This window comes from Carassius auratus, chromosome 14, assembly GCF_003368295.1.
Source record: "Carassius auratus strain Wakin chromosome 14, ASM336829v1, whole genome shotgun sequence".
In the NCBI taxonomy this organism is placed as follows: domain Eukaryota; kingdom Metazoa; phylum Chordata; class Actinopteri; order Cypriniformes; family Cyprinidae; genus Carassius; species Carassius auratus.
Genome location: NC_039256.1, coordinates 6,121,939 through 6,139,607, shown reverse-complemented (window position 1 = coordinate 6,139,607; position 17,669 = coordinate 6,121,939). Strand labels below are relative to the sequence as shown.

The 17,669-nt window shown below is 35.4% G+C and overlaps 1 protein-coding gene across 3 annotated transcripts in view; it reads right to left on the bottom strand.

The window, feature by feature from the left end:
- LOC113113472 (fibronectin type III domain-containing protein 5) overlaps positions 1–17,139 on the bottom strand; it is a 22,836-nt gene extending 5,697 nt beyond the window's left edge. For 2 of the 3 annotated variants that reach the window (XM_026279660.1, XM_026279662.1), the window contains exons 1-3: positions 16,866–17,139; positions 5,940–6,055; positions 2,775–2,973 (exon numbers count right to left, since the gene is read on the bottom strand). In XM_026279660.1, coding sequence (XP_026135445.1) covers positions 2,775–2,973; positions 5,940–6,055; positions 16,866–16,941 — 391 coding nt within the window. In that variant the 5' untranslated portion in view covers positions 16,942–17,139. Of the gene's footprint in view, positions 1–2,774; positions 2,974–5,939; positions 6,056–13,741; positions 13,793–16,865 lie in introns of those variants that run through there. The other variant, XM_026279661.1, reaches the window with a different exon arrangement.
- Between the last annotated feature and the right edge of the window lie 530 nt (positions 17,140–17,669).

The following is a 17,669-nucleotide window of genomic DNA, read 5'->3' as shown; positions in this document are numbered from 1 at the left end:
AACTTTTGAAATGAAGTGCAAATGATACGCACACTACAATTATATTTTCTTTATCACATTTTATTTTTATCATATTTATTATATTTTTTTGTATCATTCCTTCAAACCTTATCATGGTTCACTGTTTTTCAAAAACATGGATGTGAGGGAAGAAGAGGTATCTTCATTTGACATTTCACTGATGTCTGAGGTTACACCTCAGTGAAACTCCCGTGTGGATCCTGTCCGACTCTAACCTGCATGACTGAGGATTTGACACCAAATGTCATCAGTACGGTCCAGTGCCAAAGACTGATGCTCACCCACAAAATGGCAAGCGTTTCTCCCCAGCAGATGTTTGTCCGAGTAAGTAGGTCATCGAAATAGATTATACAACAGAAAAACTGACTGTATTGTGTGTTGCTCTAGATAAGACAAGCTTAGTAACAGAAAAATGAATGGTAAAACTCACAAAAGTGAACACTTGATGGCCTGAATTATGACACAACACCATTTTTAGAGCGGTTGTATAACCCCCTCCCCGCTGTGTGTGTGTGTGTGTGTCTTTTCCCCCCTCTCTGGAAGTGATTTGACAGTTAGTCATCTTTCAAATGAAAATATTTTTTTAGCTGTACAAATGTTGATCCATGAATGTCTTTTATCAGCATTGTTTCTCTACATATAAGCCCCAGAATCTCAATTGAATTATGTCTGATTTATCCTAAAATCTAAATTTTGTAAAAATTTTCTCACACTTACGTCATTCTAAAAGTGTATAACTGTTTCTTGTAATATAAAGAGACATTTTATATATATATATATAAAATAGGCCTACTAGGTATGCAATTGCAATAAATAGATTTTGGGGATTTCAAGCTTCAAAAAGCACCATAAAGGTCATAAATGGGGTCCATGCATTTGTAAGCTATGAATCAGTTTTATAAGCTTGGTCCATCTATTCATTGAAAGATCTCACTTCACAGAATAAACTGTTTGTGAGTCAGACATAGCAATTTCGTAATTGAACATCTCACACAGAAGTACAGCTGTAGTCAAAAAAATTCAGTCAATAATACAATAAATTTAATTTCAGTACTCAGTGCCTGTACTCCTTATTCCAGCACTTCTCATGTTATTGCCCCCTTAGCGTGAATCATTTTGTTTCATTCCTTATTTGTAAGTCACTTTGGAAAAAAGAATCTGCTAAACGTGTTAAGCTTCAATCTGTTCGTAACACAAAGCTATCATATGGCTTCAGAAGACTTGGAATATGGCATATACACTCATTTTATGACATTGTTATGGAGCTTTTTGCCTTTTTGGAGCTTAACAGCCCCAGTCCTCACTCACTGTCACTAAACTTTAAACTGATATTCCCGAAATTTCCTTGCATGAATCCACATTTGAAAGTACAAACCCGATTCCAAAAAAATTGTGACACTGTACTAATTGTGAGTAAAAAAGGAATGGAATAATTTACAAATATCATAAACATATCAAATGTTGAAAGTGAGACATTTTGAAATGTCATGCCAAATATTGGCTCAATTTGGATTTCATGAGAGCTACACATTCCAAAAAAGTTGGGACAAGTAGCAATAAGAGGCTGGAAAAGTTAAATGTACATATAAGGAACAGCTGGAGGACCAATTTGCAACTTATTAGGTCAATCGGCAACATGATTGGGTATAAAAAGAGCCTCTCGGTGTCTCTCAGAAGTCAAGATGGGCAGAGGATCACCAATTCCCCCAATGCTGCGGCGAAAAATAGTGGAGCAATATCAGAAAGGAGTTTCTCAGAGAAAAATTGCTAAGAGTTTGAAGTTATCATCATCTACAGTGCATAATATCATCCAAAGATTCAGAAAATCTGGAACAATTTCTGTGTGTAAGGGTCAAGGCCAGAGAACTATACTGGATGCCCGTGATCTTCGGGCCCTTATAGACGGCACTGCATCACATACAGGAAAGCTACTGTAATGGAAATCTGCTTTGATGGTCTGGGGTTGCATGAGTGTGTGTGGCATGGGCAGCTTACACATCTGGAAAGGTACCATCAATGCTGAAAGGTATATCCAAGTTCTAGAACAACACATGCTCCCATCCAGACGTTGTCTCTTTCAGGGAAGACCTCGCATTTTCCAACATGACAATACCAGATCACATACTGCATCAAATACAACATCATGGCTGTGTAGAAGAAGGATCTGGGTACTGAAATGGCCAGCCTGCAGTCCAGATCTTTCACCCATAGAAAACATTTAGCGCATCATAAAGAGTAAGATACGAAAAAGAAGAGCTAAGACAGTTGAGCAACTAGAAGCCTGTATTAGACAAGAATGGGACAACATTCCTATTCCTAAACTTGAGCAACATTTCTCCTCAGTCCCCAGACGTTTGCAGACTGTTCTAAAAAGAAGAGGGGATGCCACACAGTGGTAAACATGGCCTTGTCTAAACTTTTTTGATATATGTTGATGCCATGAAATTTTTTAATCAACTTATTCTCGCTTAAAATTATACATTTTCTCCATTTAAACATTTGATATGTAATCTTTGTTGTATTCTGAATAAAATATTGAAATTTGAAACTTTCACATCATTGCATTCTGTTTTTATTCACAATTTGTACAGTGTCCCAACTTTTTGTAAAAAATCTGCATTGTAGATATGCTAAATAATGTTGCAATTGCAGGATATGAATTGCAAAATTTCCAAAATGGTACTATTTCAAATAATTTCCAGAACTATTATTGCATCTTGGACTATTATGTCAAAAAAAAAGTGCCGACTTACCTGGGCTTTTGGAGGCCAGTTTCTCTGACTCTTTGGGAGTGCGGAACAGAACAGGTTCACTCAGGGGGCTTGTACCGCTCATACTAATGGACTGCACATGGACTATGTATTCTGTGTCCTCCTCCAAGTCCCACAATGCACATGAACGAGTGGTGGTGTTCACTTCCTGGATGAATCGCAGCATACGAACGTCCTTTTTCTATAAACATCAAAATGAATAAAAAAACTTAAGAGTGCTGATAATCTAAGGAGACATGGTTGATGCCACAACCATTAAATTCAATGTGAAATCAATATTTATCCTATTTACTCTTCTTATACAGTACATGTTCCTAGTAATCCTTATAATCAGTTATAATCTTATAATCAGTAAGGAATACTTTACTATTTGGTTGACATCAATTGTCAATATTTTTCTCTCCCTTCTAATATCCAATGATCCAACCATTAATTTATGTATGTATGTATTTAGTCATTTTATTTTGTTTGGGAAGATAAAATAGGTAATTATCACTATTGAACAAATACATTTGAAATGTGTTATTTTTTATCTTTAATTTTGACAATACTGCAAATGATCAGATTTCTATTTTCGCTTGGTATTTAAATCTCTCATCTATCATTAAAACCAATTCCAGAACATGATCACTTTTATGTTTTATGTTTTTAATAACTTCAAATAAATAAATTGCAAATGAAAATGTCACCTCATGAAACCGGATATAACAAATATTGTTTCTCTATCATTTCTCTCTGCGCTCTGTTTGTGCAAGCATAAAAATAAAATAAAAAAGTTAATATCCATTGTAATAATACAGCTAATTTTCTTCCCACTTACCATACAAATAACCTTTTTGAAATAAAATAAACCATAGCTCAAAGAAATATAATTTTCATTTTGCTGTGCATCACAGCACAGAGACAGCGCTCATTAAGATAATACATTTAATAAATAATCTTCTGGAAATATATCAGTGCTGGTACTATTAGATCTTAATGCTGTGTTAGATACTGTCGATCATAACATACTTCTACAGAGACAGGAAAACTGGGTTGGGCTTTCTGGGATGGTACTCAAATGGTTCAGGTCATATTTAGAAGAGAGAGGTTATTACGTGAGTCTAGGAGAGCATAAGTCTAAGTGGACGTCCATGGCATGTGGAGTACCACAAGGCTCAATTCTAGCACCACTTTTGTCTAACCTGTATATGCTCCCACTAATGAGAAAGAACCAAATGACCTTTCAGAGCTATGCTGATGATACCCAGATTTACCTAACCTTATTGCCACATTGCCAAATGACTACAGCCCTATTGACTTCCTCTGCCAATGTATTGATGAAATTTAAAGTTGGATGTACCAGAACTTTCTTCAGTTAAACAAGGAAAAAACTGATGTACCAGAACTTTCTTCAGTTAAACAAGGAAAAAAACTGAAGTCACTGAAGTCCTCAAGGTGAATGCATACCTTGACTCAAGGGGTCAAAAACCTAAAAATCAAGTCAAGAATCTTGGTGTGATTCTGGAGACAGACCTTAGTTTCAGTAGTCATGTCAAAGCAGTAACTAAATCAGCACACTATCGTCTAAAAAATTTCTTTTGTTGCAAAAATTAGATGTTTTGTTTCCAGTCAAGACTTGGAGAAACTTGTTCATGACTTTATCCCCAGCAGGGTGGACTATTGTAATGGTCTTCTCATCTGCCTTCCCAAGAAGACCATTAGACAGCTGCAGCTCATCCAGAACGCTGCTGCCAGGATTCTGACCAGAACCAGAAATACTGAGCATATCACACCTTTCCTCAGGTCTTTACACTTTACACTAAAAAAGTTGTATTTAGGATTGATTTTAAAGTAGTTTTACTCATTTATATAAATCACTCAATGGCCTAGGACCTAAATACATTGCAGATATGCTCACTGAATATAAACCTAGCAGACCCCTCAGATCATTAGGATCAAGTCAGTTAGAAATACCAAGTGTTCACACAAGACAAGGGCAGTCTGCTTTCAGATATTATGCCGCCCGCAGTAAATCCAGACTCAAAACTCCTCTGTTTAGCTGTGCATTTATTGAACGAGAACGTCCGAACTGATTGTACTGTATTTTATGTATAATCATTTTCTATGTTTAACTGTTTTAAATCATTTTAAATTCCTTGTTTTATTGTTGTAAATATTTTTTATGATTATTTTACTTCCTTTTATGTAAAGCTTTGAATTACCATTGTGTATGAAATGTGCTATATAAATAATCTGGCCTTGCCTAGTATAACTTAATGTAATAAAATGATTAAAACTAAAACTGAAATAGAAAATAATAAAAACTATGTAAAATTTACAAAACATTTACTAAAATGGAAAATGGAAAATACAAAAGAATCCAATTTAAATGATCAAAACATGGTTTCAAATTAATTTTTCAAGCTACATTTTTAAAAACACCAGTTAAAAATAAACATTTAGGACTGATTTTCATGTAAGTATTTTCATGTAAGTACTTTCTCTACACAGTATCAGTATTGAAAGTATTAGTACTTCAAGGTCCACACACTCTTACCTCTTTCACTCAAATGCATATTCTTATAAAAGTAAAATAGGTTTCACATGCTATTTAATGTTGAATTTAATAGTGTCCTGAAAAATGTCTCGGCATTTAAATGAGCCATTGCCAGATACAATTTACAGTGTGCACTAATAAACAGTGCTGTCAGCACAATTCATTCCTAGTGAATTCCCATAGTCGTGATAAGTGACCTAAGAAATTCACAAGGAGATATACAGTTAACAAACAAACACATTCATGCACACTGCAGAAACTGTCTCGCTCAGTTTGGTGACAAACTGTAATGGCTTTGTACTCCAGCAGATGGTCACTGCAGTCCTTATTACGGAGGTCTCCACAGAGACTGCTTTCCTCAAATCTGCTCACACACACACACAAACGCATGCATGCATAAAACATGTACAGAAAGCTCAGGGCCACCTAAAATATCAACAGCATGTGCCCTTGAACAGCAAGTAGACAGAGACTAGATTGACACATAATCAACATGCTTACACTAGCATTCATCCATGATATTGCCTCAATAAACTTGAGTTATGAGGTGATTTTGCCATGTTTTGCACATGTAAGGACTCAAAATGCACTATAAACTGGTTCAATACCTGCTGGGTGATGGCAAACCCAATGACTGGGTCTCCCTCCAGAATGTCCCATGTCACTATCGCTGAGTTCCCCTCCAGTGCCTTGATGGTCACATTGAGTGGAGCAGATAAACTGTCTGAGGATGACACATATAACAGACAGAAAGACATAAAATGTGCTGAAGTGACATGCTACAAGGCCTCTCACACACTCTTTCATGATACACAAAAAAAATATATATAATAATAATAAAAACATTAAAACTGCAAAAAATGTGCTTGCCTGTGTGTTGCATGTACTCTCTTCATAGGAACTTCAAAGTTTATGCTTGTTAATTTTTAATAATGAAATTGAAAAAAAAAAAAAGGGTTTCGATTGTTGGAATTATTCTTCTTTTGTAACTCTTCATTGTGTATGACAACAACTGAATTTCCTAGTCTACTGCTGAAATACAAAACAAAACAAAAAACATATAAAAGCACTCATGAGAAAGAAAGATGTCACATTTTGTCACATTTTACCCGTTACTTTTAGCTTTACTGCAAGCAGAATGGAACAGTTAAAGTAGTTTTTGATAACTGTATAAACTATTTTATTCAGCCATTTATCAGAAAAAGCAAGGAGTAAAATCTCTGTCCAGTTGATAAAAGTATATATAAAAAATATAAATAATATGTTTACAATGTAAAGATGACCCTGAATAGTCGACGATTCAATGCTTCGATTCAAGGAGACTGATTCAACTATCCAATCTCACAGTCGGATATTCGCGGGGTGTAAGTATTATGCCATTTTGACTATAAATGTCTGATTTTACATAGAACTACTTTTCTCCCAATAAGTTAATATACAGCCTATTATGATAAAGCTGTAAATAAGAATCTGCAAAGAAAGAAGCTTCAAATAAATGTTAAAAGTTTGTGAATAAATCCAACCACCCCTAAAGATTTATGTTTCACTTTCCCTAATCCGTGACTAACAGAGAAGCATCTTGGAGGAATGGATTGAAAACTTAACAAGACTCAAATTTACACATGCAGAGACTGGACTTTTTTTCGATCAAGAAGGGTACAAGTGATTTCAAAACATTTCAAATGGTTTATATATATTGTGGACATATTATTTCCACGATTATTATTTGCCTGGGAAGTCGTGGCCTAATGGTTAGAGAGTTGGACTCATAACCCTAACGTTGTGGGTTCGACTCTTTTATTGGCAGGGATTGTAGGTGGGGGGCGAAAATGTGTAGTGCTCTCTCCTACCTTCAATACCATGACTGAGGTGCCCTTGAGCAAAATACTGAACCCCAAACTGCTCCCTGGGTGCTACAGCGAAAAAATAAAGAAAAATAGAGTGGCTGCCCACTGCTCTGGGTGTGTGTTCATGGTTGTGTGTGTGTTCACTTTGTATGGGATAAATGCAGAGTACTAATTCTGAATATGGGTCACCATACTTGGCCACATGTCACATCACTTTCACTTATTTACCTGATATAAGATGCATTTTGTTGAGTCAAGTGCTTCATTGTAGTACTATGTGATTATCTCCTCAGCGCGTGGCGCAAGTAGGACAAAAAACACTGCAGAATATTAAAAACTATGACTGGGACTGTCATACACATACCATTATAATAAAACGCTGTTAATTTCTTTGAGTTTAGCTGCCATGTTTCGGCACGTTGTTGAGTGAAGAACGCATCCACAAAATGAGTTAATTCAGAGCCGCGTGGACACATTCATGTGCATTCAGGCCCTTTTTGCAGATAGCCTATAAGTCCTAATATTAACGTTATGTTGTATAAATAACAAAGCGTATCCTATATGATAAGTTTAATCCCATTGATTAAAAACTTGCTATCAAATGCGTCACTCTACTGGTCATCTTCAGCGCATGCAGCTCAAAACAGAAATGCAGAACATTAATAACTACTGTCATATAGGCTAACTTTATAATGAGAGCACTATTGCAAAAAAAAAAAAAAAAAAAGATTGGTTTCACTGATGTTTAGTGTTAACTATCTTTAAATAAAAACATAAAACATTATTTACCCCAGTTGTATCTGCCATGCGTTCTTTACTCATTTTCCCCTTTGTGTTAACACCAATAATTATGGCTGTCGAATGACTGACTCGACTCAATGTATTTTGCCCCACCCCCAAACATATGATTCGACTATCAGTCGAATATCGGCACAATTAGAAAAGTCCGATCTGACTATGAAAATTCTAAGTCGGGAACACCCCTAATACAATGAAGCTTTATAGAATTTATAGAGAGAGAGATCAGACATGTTTCAAACACAAGCTGGTTGGTATTCTGCAGCCAATTAGATTGCTTGCTCAACATTTAAACAGTCTGGTTCAGTGTTCGCTGTAAGCTGGTCCTGACGTAGCATACCTTCCTATGAAACCCTCCACCTCCACCAGCACCACCTGTCTAGATATTTATGAAGCAGCAGAATATATTACATGCTCACTGAAGTGAGTCTATCGACAGCATCAAGTCCAAACTTTCTCTGCTGCAGCAGTGTACGTAGTAGATCTAGTCTGTAGAGAACAAATACATAAACATTGTCATATCCATTACTTTCTAAAATTGTTCTAAGAGTTGTCATGCTTAAAAAATAAAAGTATTTTATTTTCTGTATGTTTGAACACAATAGACTACCATACACAAGTTAATTGCCTGCATGAAGTACACAGAATGTACACATATACTGAACTGAAATTGCAATACTTATTTCATATAACCTTTACAACTTTTTTCCAGTTCATGTATTGGTAAAGTGTTTCTATACAGTCACTTGAATTCACATATTACACCCAAGCACAACTACATAGCCATGACATTCTTATTAAGATACTCTCATGCATGTTTTTAATAAATTATAAATTATACAGTTCCATATAGAACACAAACAGTTATTTTTTACCCCAAATGGTTAATTCTGTCTACTCTATTTTGTCATTCTCTGCATTCTTTTTCTAATGCAGAAATGAACACTGTGGTTTGGCTGATGGAAATGCCCTGATGCTTAGCTCCATGTTTGCTCTAAATCAATATTTCCACTGCTCTTTACTGTTATTTACTGTGTGGGAGCTCTTAGATTGTTATCTGAACCAGCCTCTTTGTCTTTGATGGCCTATCAAACAAAGAAAATGGGCTGGCACTGTCTAGAGTACACAAAGCCAGTCGCCGTTTGGACATTGGGCTTTTTTTTTCATGAATTAAATGGAAATGTTTTGCAGCGGAACATCAGAAGTTGTGTCATCACTTGTCAGAATGATAATATGCTTTTACATAAATTGGAGGTGTACAGGTCTAATCATCAGTAATGTTCGTTGACTACAGAGTGAAATGGTTGTCTGCTCAACGCCATCCATCACAATGTAACGAATTCACACCCTACAGATGGGAAATAATGTATTTAAAGGGGATGACAGACACAGAAAGCCAGTCATCCCTGAGGACACAATATGTCTCCCACTGGGCAGGATGTGTTTGGAACAGTCATATATCACACTTTAAAGAGGGGAGTAATGTAACATGAATTCAGAAACATGCCTCTGTAGTTTTTTGATGCTTCACATCCCAGAATTCATCGTTCATGAAATCTTGCTGTGCAAAAGGTTAGTTTGACCCAAAATTTTAATTATGTCATAATGTTGTTTTGAACCGCTTATACCACTTCTCCATATAGAACACAAAACTTCGTTTTTTTCCCTACAATGAAAGCATACTACCACCAAAGCAAAATTAATGCATTGTGCTATATTTCACATCTTTGCCATGTTGTTATTGTAAACTAAAACTATTAAAAAGTGTTGAAATAAAAAACTGAAATAAAAGAAAGATGAAAACTTAAACTGAAAAAAAAAACAGTTTGGGAACAAATTGAAATTAGAAACATTTAATTGTTAAAATTATTAAAAAGTAGAACTGAAACAAAAATAATTAAAGCTAAATAGAAATGAAATTAACAAAAATGACAAAAGTATTAGCAAAATTACTAAAATTTAAGTTTAAAATGAAAAACCAAATCAAATTAAAATATTAATAATCCTCTAATAGTAAAGTATATAAATAATACATTGTTTATTTTAGGTCAGCCAATAACTTAGTTTAAGGAACAAAAAAAAAAAAAAAAAAATTACAATGACTGATTACAACACAGAAATGAATACGCTCAAGTGCAAATGAGATTTGAGAGCTATTTTGAAAAATTAAAATTTTCAGCGAAAAACAACTTGATTTTTGGTGTCTTCCTCACATAAAACTATTGTATGAATTCACAAGATTCTAAAAAAAAACTGCACAAGTCATATTTTTACTTTTATGTATAGGGTCTTATTACCAACTCTTGGTGACTGTATGCTTTCACTGTATGGAAACGGGCTGCATGAACATTCTTCTAAACTACTTCTTTTGGTTTCCATGGAAGAAAATCATAAGGATTTGGGATATGGCATTATGCAAAATCATTTGTTTTAAATTTCTTTATTCTAGTTTAAAGCTACTATAATCAAGCCACTTGTACACATTTGTACAAATAATTAGCCTTTTATTTGGATATTTCCTAAAAGCCTTCAACACCAGGGCCTCACCTAATGCCCACCAGTGATGCCTTTCAACTTAAATTACCCTCTTAAAAACGAATAAGGTCAAGCTGCCTCAAACACATTTGTTAGCACCACTGAAGAGTTGAGGTTTCAGACATGACGTTAACACATACAGTACATTAATGTAGCCCTAGACGGGCTGAAGATGTTCATTCAGTCTTTCTGGATCCCATCGGTTGGTAATGGCTCCACTCATGAGATTCATGTTCTATAGGTCCTTGGCTTGCAGCCAGACACCAAACCTAAAGTGTATTAGTCTGTCTGCGGAGACAAACGTGATTTGAATGTATGGACTCTCAGGGCATTCAATCTCGCCATGAGCACTGCTTAGGAATACTGTCTCTTGGAAAAGTTCATGTGATTCATTTTTCAAACTGTCAAACCGACTCACAATCACATTTCCCAGTCACCCTTGTGAGAAGCATGAGCGTTCTGGTTCCTGTGTCTAAGGGGTGTGCAGTCAGGTTGGCATCTGGTGATACTCGTTTTCTAGACCCGCAAACATGATTTAGGGAGCCCAGGTTATGAGGTGAATCTTCTGGCTTGGCTTGACTGCATCCACGGTCCCTGGACATGGCCCTCGTAAATATGTAGCTTAGCACTGCAGGAAGCCTTGGAGGGATATTTATTGGTTTACATTTTGGTCAGGAGCTAAGGCTCTGTCACATTATAAAGAGTAACCCGAGGCTCGTTTGATGGGCGGAGGTTGTGCCATTTTGTTTCAGAGTAAATGCAATATTTTTTGAGCAGAGAAAAATTGTTTGTGTGTGTTCGTATGAGGCCGTCAGGTGCTGCAATTTTTCAAAATCAAATCTGAATTTGATCAAAACTTGATTATGGTGCAGCACAAACCGATTACACGACTGATTTAATAACATTGCATTGCCAAAACATGCCAAAAACAGGCAAATTATACACGTCCCATCATTGTAGGTGAAGCATGTAACTTCTCATAACATTTCTCCTTACTGTAAATGTTAAAAACACTTAAGCTGCTTAATATTTTTGTGGATACTGTGATATACTTTTTTTAGATTAGAATTTTGAATATAAAAGTAAAAAGCACAGCATTTAATTAAAATAGAAATCTTTTGTAACAATGTAGAAGTTTTTACTCTGACTCTGAATGCATCCTCAATAAAGAGATTTGAATTCAGAACATTTCCCAAAAATCAGCAGATGTCTATGTGTTCAGATGTGACTTTGGGAACAAAATTTCCAAAAGTGAACTAGATCAAACAAATCTCATTTTGAGGAAATTCAGAGATGTATTTGGAGAATCAATAATAAAAAATAAAAAGAAAGAAAATGTAAAAGGTTTACCTTCAGGGTTAGAATTTGTAATATAATTAGCTTTATATAACAACAATACGTCTACCGTTTTTCCTCATTTAGATTTAGGTTTTGTTGTGGACCAAAAATGAATGTTGAAACCTGGATCTATCTACATTTTGGAGACCAGTCCGTTAGGAAAATCTTAACAAACATACTAATTCATGTCTTAATGGAAATCTAAAAACACAGAAAGGTTTCTGTGTGAGTTAGCTAACTGAAAATATCATTAGCTCAGCATAAAAAAAAATAATAGCAGTCAAAGAAATAGCCTCACCGTGAGAGGTAAAAATGTGAAAAAAAGAAACTAGCAGCTTAGACCAATGATCCATTATTTCCTTGACCTGCAAGATTATTTCTTACTGTAGAATAATCTAGCAAAGCTCTCTTATGGGGAGGAAAACCCGAGTCTGTGATTAACAATTCAATGATGTCAGAGATGACAGGATGCATTTTTTCACAGCTCAAGCTGACCTCTAGACTGAGAATATTACACCCTTGTGATTCAAATCCCAGTCTCTGATCCAGAGACCCATGGCCTGGCTTCAACTCAGAGGAAGTGATGCAAACAGCTTCCCTCCAGCATCTAATAACATCTTAGCTTGGAGTGTGTGCACCACCTGACCTCACAATATTTAGTGTGTGAGTAATATCAGCCAGTGAGTATCCACCATCATAATTTAATTAGTGCTCTTAACTAACTTGTTAATTTTGTGTGAATAATTCTAAAAAAGTAAAAATAGTGACATTTATTGAAACCCTATATGACCCAAACAAACAAACAAACAAAAACTTACTGTATAAATGGCAGATTTTACAGAAATACATTGTTCTTTTGAGAATAAATATTCCGGTCAAATGTATATAATAGAATAAATGCTTAATGTATTTGAATGAAGTCCGACATTGTCACCAAGACTGCATTTATTTATATAAAGTAAAAAGTAATTGAAAATTGAAAATAATGGTTTTCTGATAAATAAATAATTCCATACAACAAGGACATGCTGTTAATTTGAACTTTTTTAAAACATTGATAACAATAACACCAATAACTAATCAATCAGCGTATTAAAATCATTTTTGAAGGCTCATGTGACACCATAGACTAGAGTAATGATGCTGAAAATTCAGCTTAACATCACAGTAATAAATTACATTTCAACATATATTAAAATATAAACGTTATTTAAATTGTCACAATATTACTGTTTTTACTGTATCTTTGATGAAAGGAACACAGCCTTGTTGAGCATATGAGTTTTCTTTAAAAGACATTAAAAAGATCAATATATATTGGCCATTTATCTCTTTCATTAGTTTCATTATCCTTGATTCTTCAGCAAATATCATTGAGTGAAACTGTAAAATACATTAACCACTTCACCACAGTTCCAAACATCTGAGCAAATCAGGCTTCATGTGCCTCACCAAACTACATTTATACACATATGTCACACGATATGTTGATGTCTCTTTTTGCTTATCTATTTAAGTATCATCAGCCTTAAAGTACAGGTTGTAGGACCTGCCACTAGAGGGCGCACTACCAAAACAATAACAATCACATGGTTTGATGACGCTAAGAAGCAGCGTGGAATGATGGGATTTGTTGTCTTCTAACCAAGCACTGATGGACATCAAAGAGACGGAAAGATAAATCATGGATTTATCGCGAGTTTAACAATTTGTGCAAGTAGATTACATACAAAGGCAATGCAAAGACGCAATCAGACTGTGGATCAGACGCGTCCTTGGCGGGTCTAGAGATGCGATGCCCTGCATTTGGCGTGTATGCCCCATAATACTAATCTTGTTGATCGTTATAATAGCATACGTTTTCTGTAAAGATACGAATCAAAACAACTCACCTGTCGAGTAAAACACAAGCGAGATCGGCATGTCTTTCTAGTTGAAGTTTGTCATGAAGCTACTTCCGCATTTGTCCACGACACTGTTGTCATGTGGTTTCTACGTCAGTAAAGGCGGTAACAAAGAGTAACTAACGTCATTTACAGGCGACTGCACTGCCCCGTGTCACTGTTTAGAATGGGAATTTTCTCATGATTTACAAGTAGTTGAAAACAATACAGATATTGTTAGTAATCAGCTGGACAAAATATATAAAACTAGCCTATTGGTTTTTGGATATTTTACTGCAAATATCTTACAAATTATACCTTTAATGTCAAATCTTTTATCAGTTAATTAGAAACTTATGCGATGAATCATGATTAACTCAACAATCTAATGCAATTAACATTTTGACTGACTGACATCCCTAATGCATCAAAAACAAAATCTTGTACAGATAAACTCATAGATTTGCTCTTATATGCAATGCACAGGAGTGATTTGCCCCATTGAACAACATCAGACTCATTAAATATTCACAGTGTCCTCCTGTAGCTTTGATGAGATGCCTGACACTGTCAGATGAAACAAACATGAGAGCGAGGAGCCAGGAACTCCGCGTTGCACATTGCGGGGGCACCTCTGCCTTTCATCACAGGCATCATAACAAAACATACCAGGCCTGTAATAAGACCATATACAGCCTCTAAAGTTGATCAGGTATTCTCTGACATACTTGTTTCACCTGCTTCCTCTGTTGCTTCTTTGTTTGAAACTGTGTTCTTTTCATAATGGTGAGGACATGTCACTTCCTCTCTTCATTAATATTCCTCCGTCCCGCATCACTGCCAGAGCCTCAGTATAAAGACGTATGGGCAGAGGCTTTGTCGCCTCTCTAGAAAAGCTGAGTGAAAATGGTTCAGTGTGCTTTGTTTGTATGTTTTGTCAGCCGTGGATGTCTATTACAGTTAATCTGTACATAATGTTACACATCAACAGCCACTACACCGTAATCACGTAGCACACGCTGCACTCTTATTCCCACAGACAAACAGGCACGTTTACACTTCATAAATGTCATGACAGATATATAGCTATTATTTATGATACACTTCTATTTTTGCATCATTATATATTGTGTAATTAATTTAATAGTTCTCAGATTGCCTAACAGGTATTGCTGATGTAGACTGTTTCAGCAGACTGCCCACCTTTACCAAACAACTGTAATGAAATCACAGGTGACTTCCTCTAGTAAGCCTTACATTTAAGTCTTGTCAGTTTCTCAACGTCTGTTATTACCGATGCACCAATTTATCATCCGATTAATTGAATTTTCTGTTGATCATTTAAAAACAGCTAATGAGCAGAACCAATTATGTCTTGTCAATCAAAAAAGGGGCGGAAAAAGCATTTGCTGAAACTCGCTGAGTGTATATAATGTCTCTGGCTTGGGTGAAAATGACTGCAGAATTGCAATTTGCAACATAAGTTTTTGTCAGTGAAATTACATACAGAATGCAAGCCACAAAACATTCAATGCTCACATCATAATATCATCAACAAATCTACTCACAATATACAATAATCACAATAATAGTGGTGCATATTTGGTGTTACAGATTCACATATCACTGAGGAAAGATAACATGAAAATCATAATATCTAAATTGAATTGCTTTATTCAATACAAAAAATATCAATTTAAATACATTGATAGCACCAAATCTACTTTAAATGGGTTAAATCAGGTATAGAAATAGCCTAGCTCTAGTAACAATTGCAGGTTACCATTTTTGCAGTGTAGCAAGCAGCACGACATAGCAAATTCAAAGTGATTTCTAATTACTGCTGATATATTTTACCTTTTTTCTTCTAATATTTTTTTTATTATTTTCATTTTTATTTTTTTATTACGTGATGCACTCATTTTCATGCCACTACAAACAGAAATAAAGCTTAAAGCAAACATATAGTATGGGGATCAAACTTCTGAAAACTTGCTCATTATGATGAATATTTACATTTACACTGTGCCATTGCGTTCAATATGCTTCGTGATGCTTTTGTTTCTGTGTTTTCTGTTAAAACTGGCACTAGTTAATAAAATAAAATAAATAGAATAATGTGCATTAAAACGTTGTAGTCATCAGATTGTCGTGCAAATTGTTTGCACTGTATTTTCCATATCTAAGCTTTTTATATTGAGAAATTGAGTTATAAAGCACTTTACTAAAGTAAATTACCATATTAATTTCTTTCCAAGCTGTTTAATTAGTTTTCAGTATTTTAAAACAAGATAACAGAAAAGGCTGAACAATCAAAAAAAAAGAAAAATAATAATAATAATAATTATATTGCCATCAATCTAATATTGTTATCTGCATATAGCTACATTTCTGTATTAATGAAACCAGGTAATATTTTCAGGTTTGCAAAACGAATACAAATAATCAAATGCATGATTCTCTGGATATCCAGGCCAGAGAAAACGCATTATAGCATCGAATATAAATGATATATTGCTTTGAAAGGATCAATTAATGGAGAAAGACAAACGCAAATACGATTGAAGGAGATTGCTTTGTGACGTTGACAACTAAAGCAATCATTATTCTGCTCTAGTTATTTAGCTGTTTAGTTATCAGATCGTTTCCCATTTAACAAATTCAGTACCCTACTATAAATGTGTCCGCGTCCAGACACATTAACCAGAAGCCCGATGCCCTAAAATGATCTATTGCATTCAGACTGTCATTTCTGTCTGGCGACCAGGTTTCTACTGTCTCTGTGAACAGAATCAATTAGGATCACAGGAATTGTTCACAGCATCTACATGCAGTTTGGATGAACAGTGGAAAGCCACGAGCGTCTTGTGCTTCCCAATAGAGGGCTGAACAGGTAGTAGCGCATCATTTATTCATCTCATACCCGCAACCTGTCTGTTCTGTGCTAATGTGAAACATGTCAGAATGCATTGCACTTTCTAGTTAAAAGATAAATCCGTTGCTTTTCTGTCCATGCATGCAAAAATAGTGTAAATTGTTTCATGTCTCTTTCCATATCGTGCGCAAAAGCCCAATAATAACCATATATAATAATTACATTCCTTACAAAATGAGTACAATCACGCAAACTTACCGGCATTAACCGAGGACACGGAGATATAAGCCAAAAACAATAACAGCGCAGCGCACGAGCCTTTAATTCTCCACATCCTTCAAGGAATTCTTTACATTCTGTTCGGAAGACGTTGAATCCCATTTACTCGCGATATTTTTAAACTTATGAGACGGCGACTATGTGTTTAACATTCGCGACTGATTGCCGTTTTTATTCCTGCATCAGTCCAGAAGAGCACTGGATCTAAACTCTGTACTTGCCGCAGAAAGTCGACTGGAAAGGACTGCGTGAGTCCATTGGATGGCAAATGTCATCATCACCAATGGGACATTATGAATACTTCCTCCAGGGGGCGCTCGGTGGCTCACTAAATCGAGTCCTCTATTTAAACGCACTTAAATTTAAGTTTGGTTTCAAGAGCATTTCAGCGCCAAAAAGCATAATGGATTAAATCTATTATTATAACTCTGACGTATAAACTATAATTCAGTTACAGCAATATTTGTATAAAGGCTAAATAGAATACTATTTTCTGTAATCACGAACGCCTGTGATTCGCCCGCGCTATCAGCGTTGAGAAAAGTAACAGGCAACACGTGACCACACTGTCCAAATTCCAGCAGTGGTCTGGACGATAATCCACACCCGAATAAAGACCTTCTTCATAAAAGAAAAAGAACTGGAATTGAAGAATAAGAAAGGAGTGTACTTAGACCGATAGTTGGTCTAAATAATAACTCTCAAACTGAGTTGTGACCCAAAAAACCAAAGGTTGAGGGAGGCTTTAATAGTAGGCCAAACAGTTTTGTAACACAAAATCCT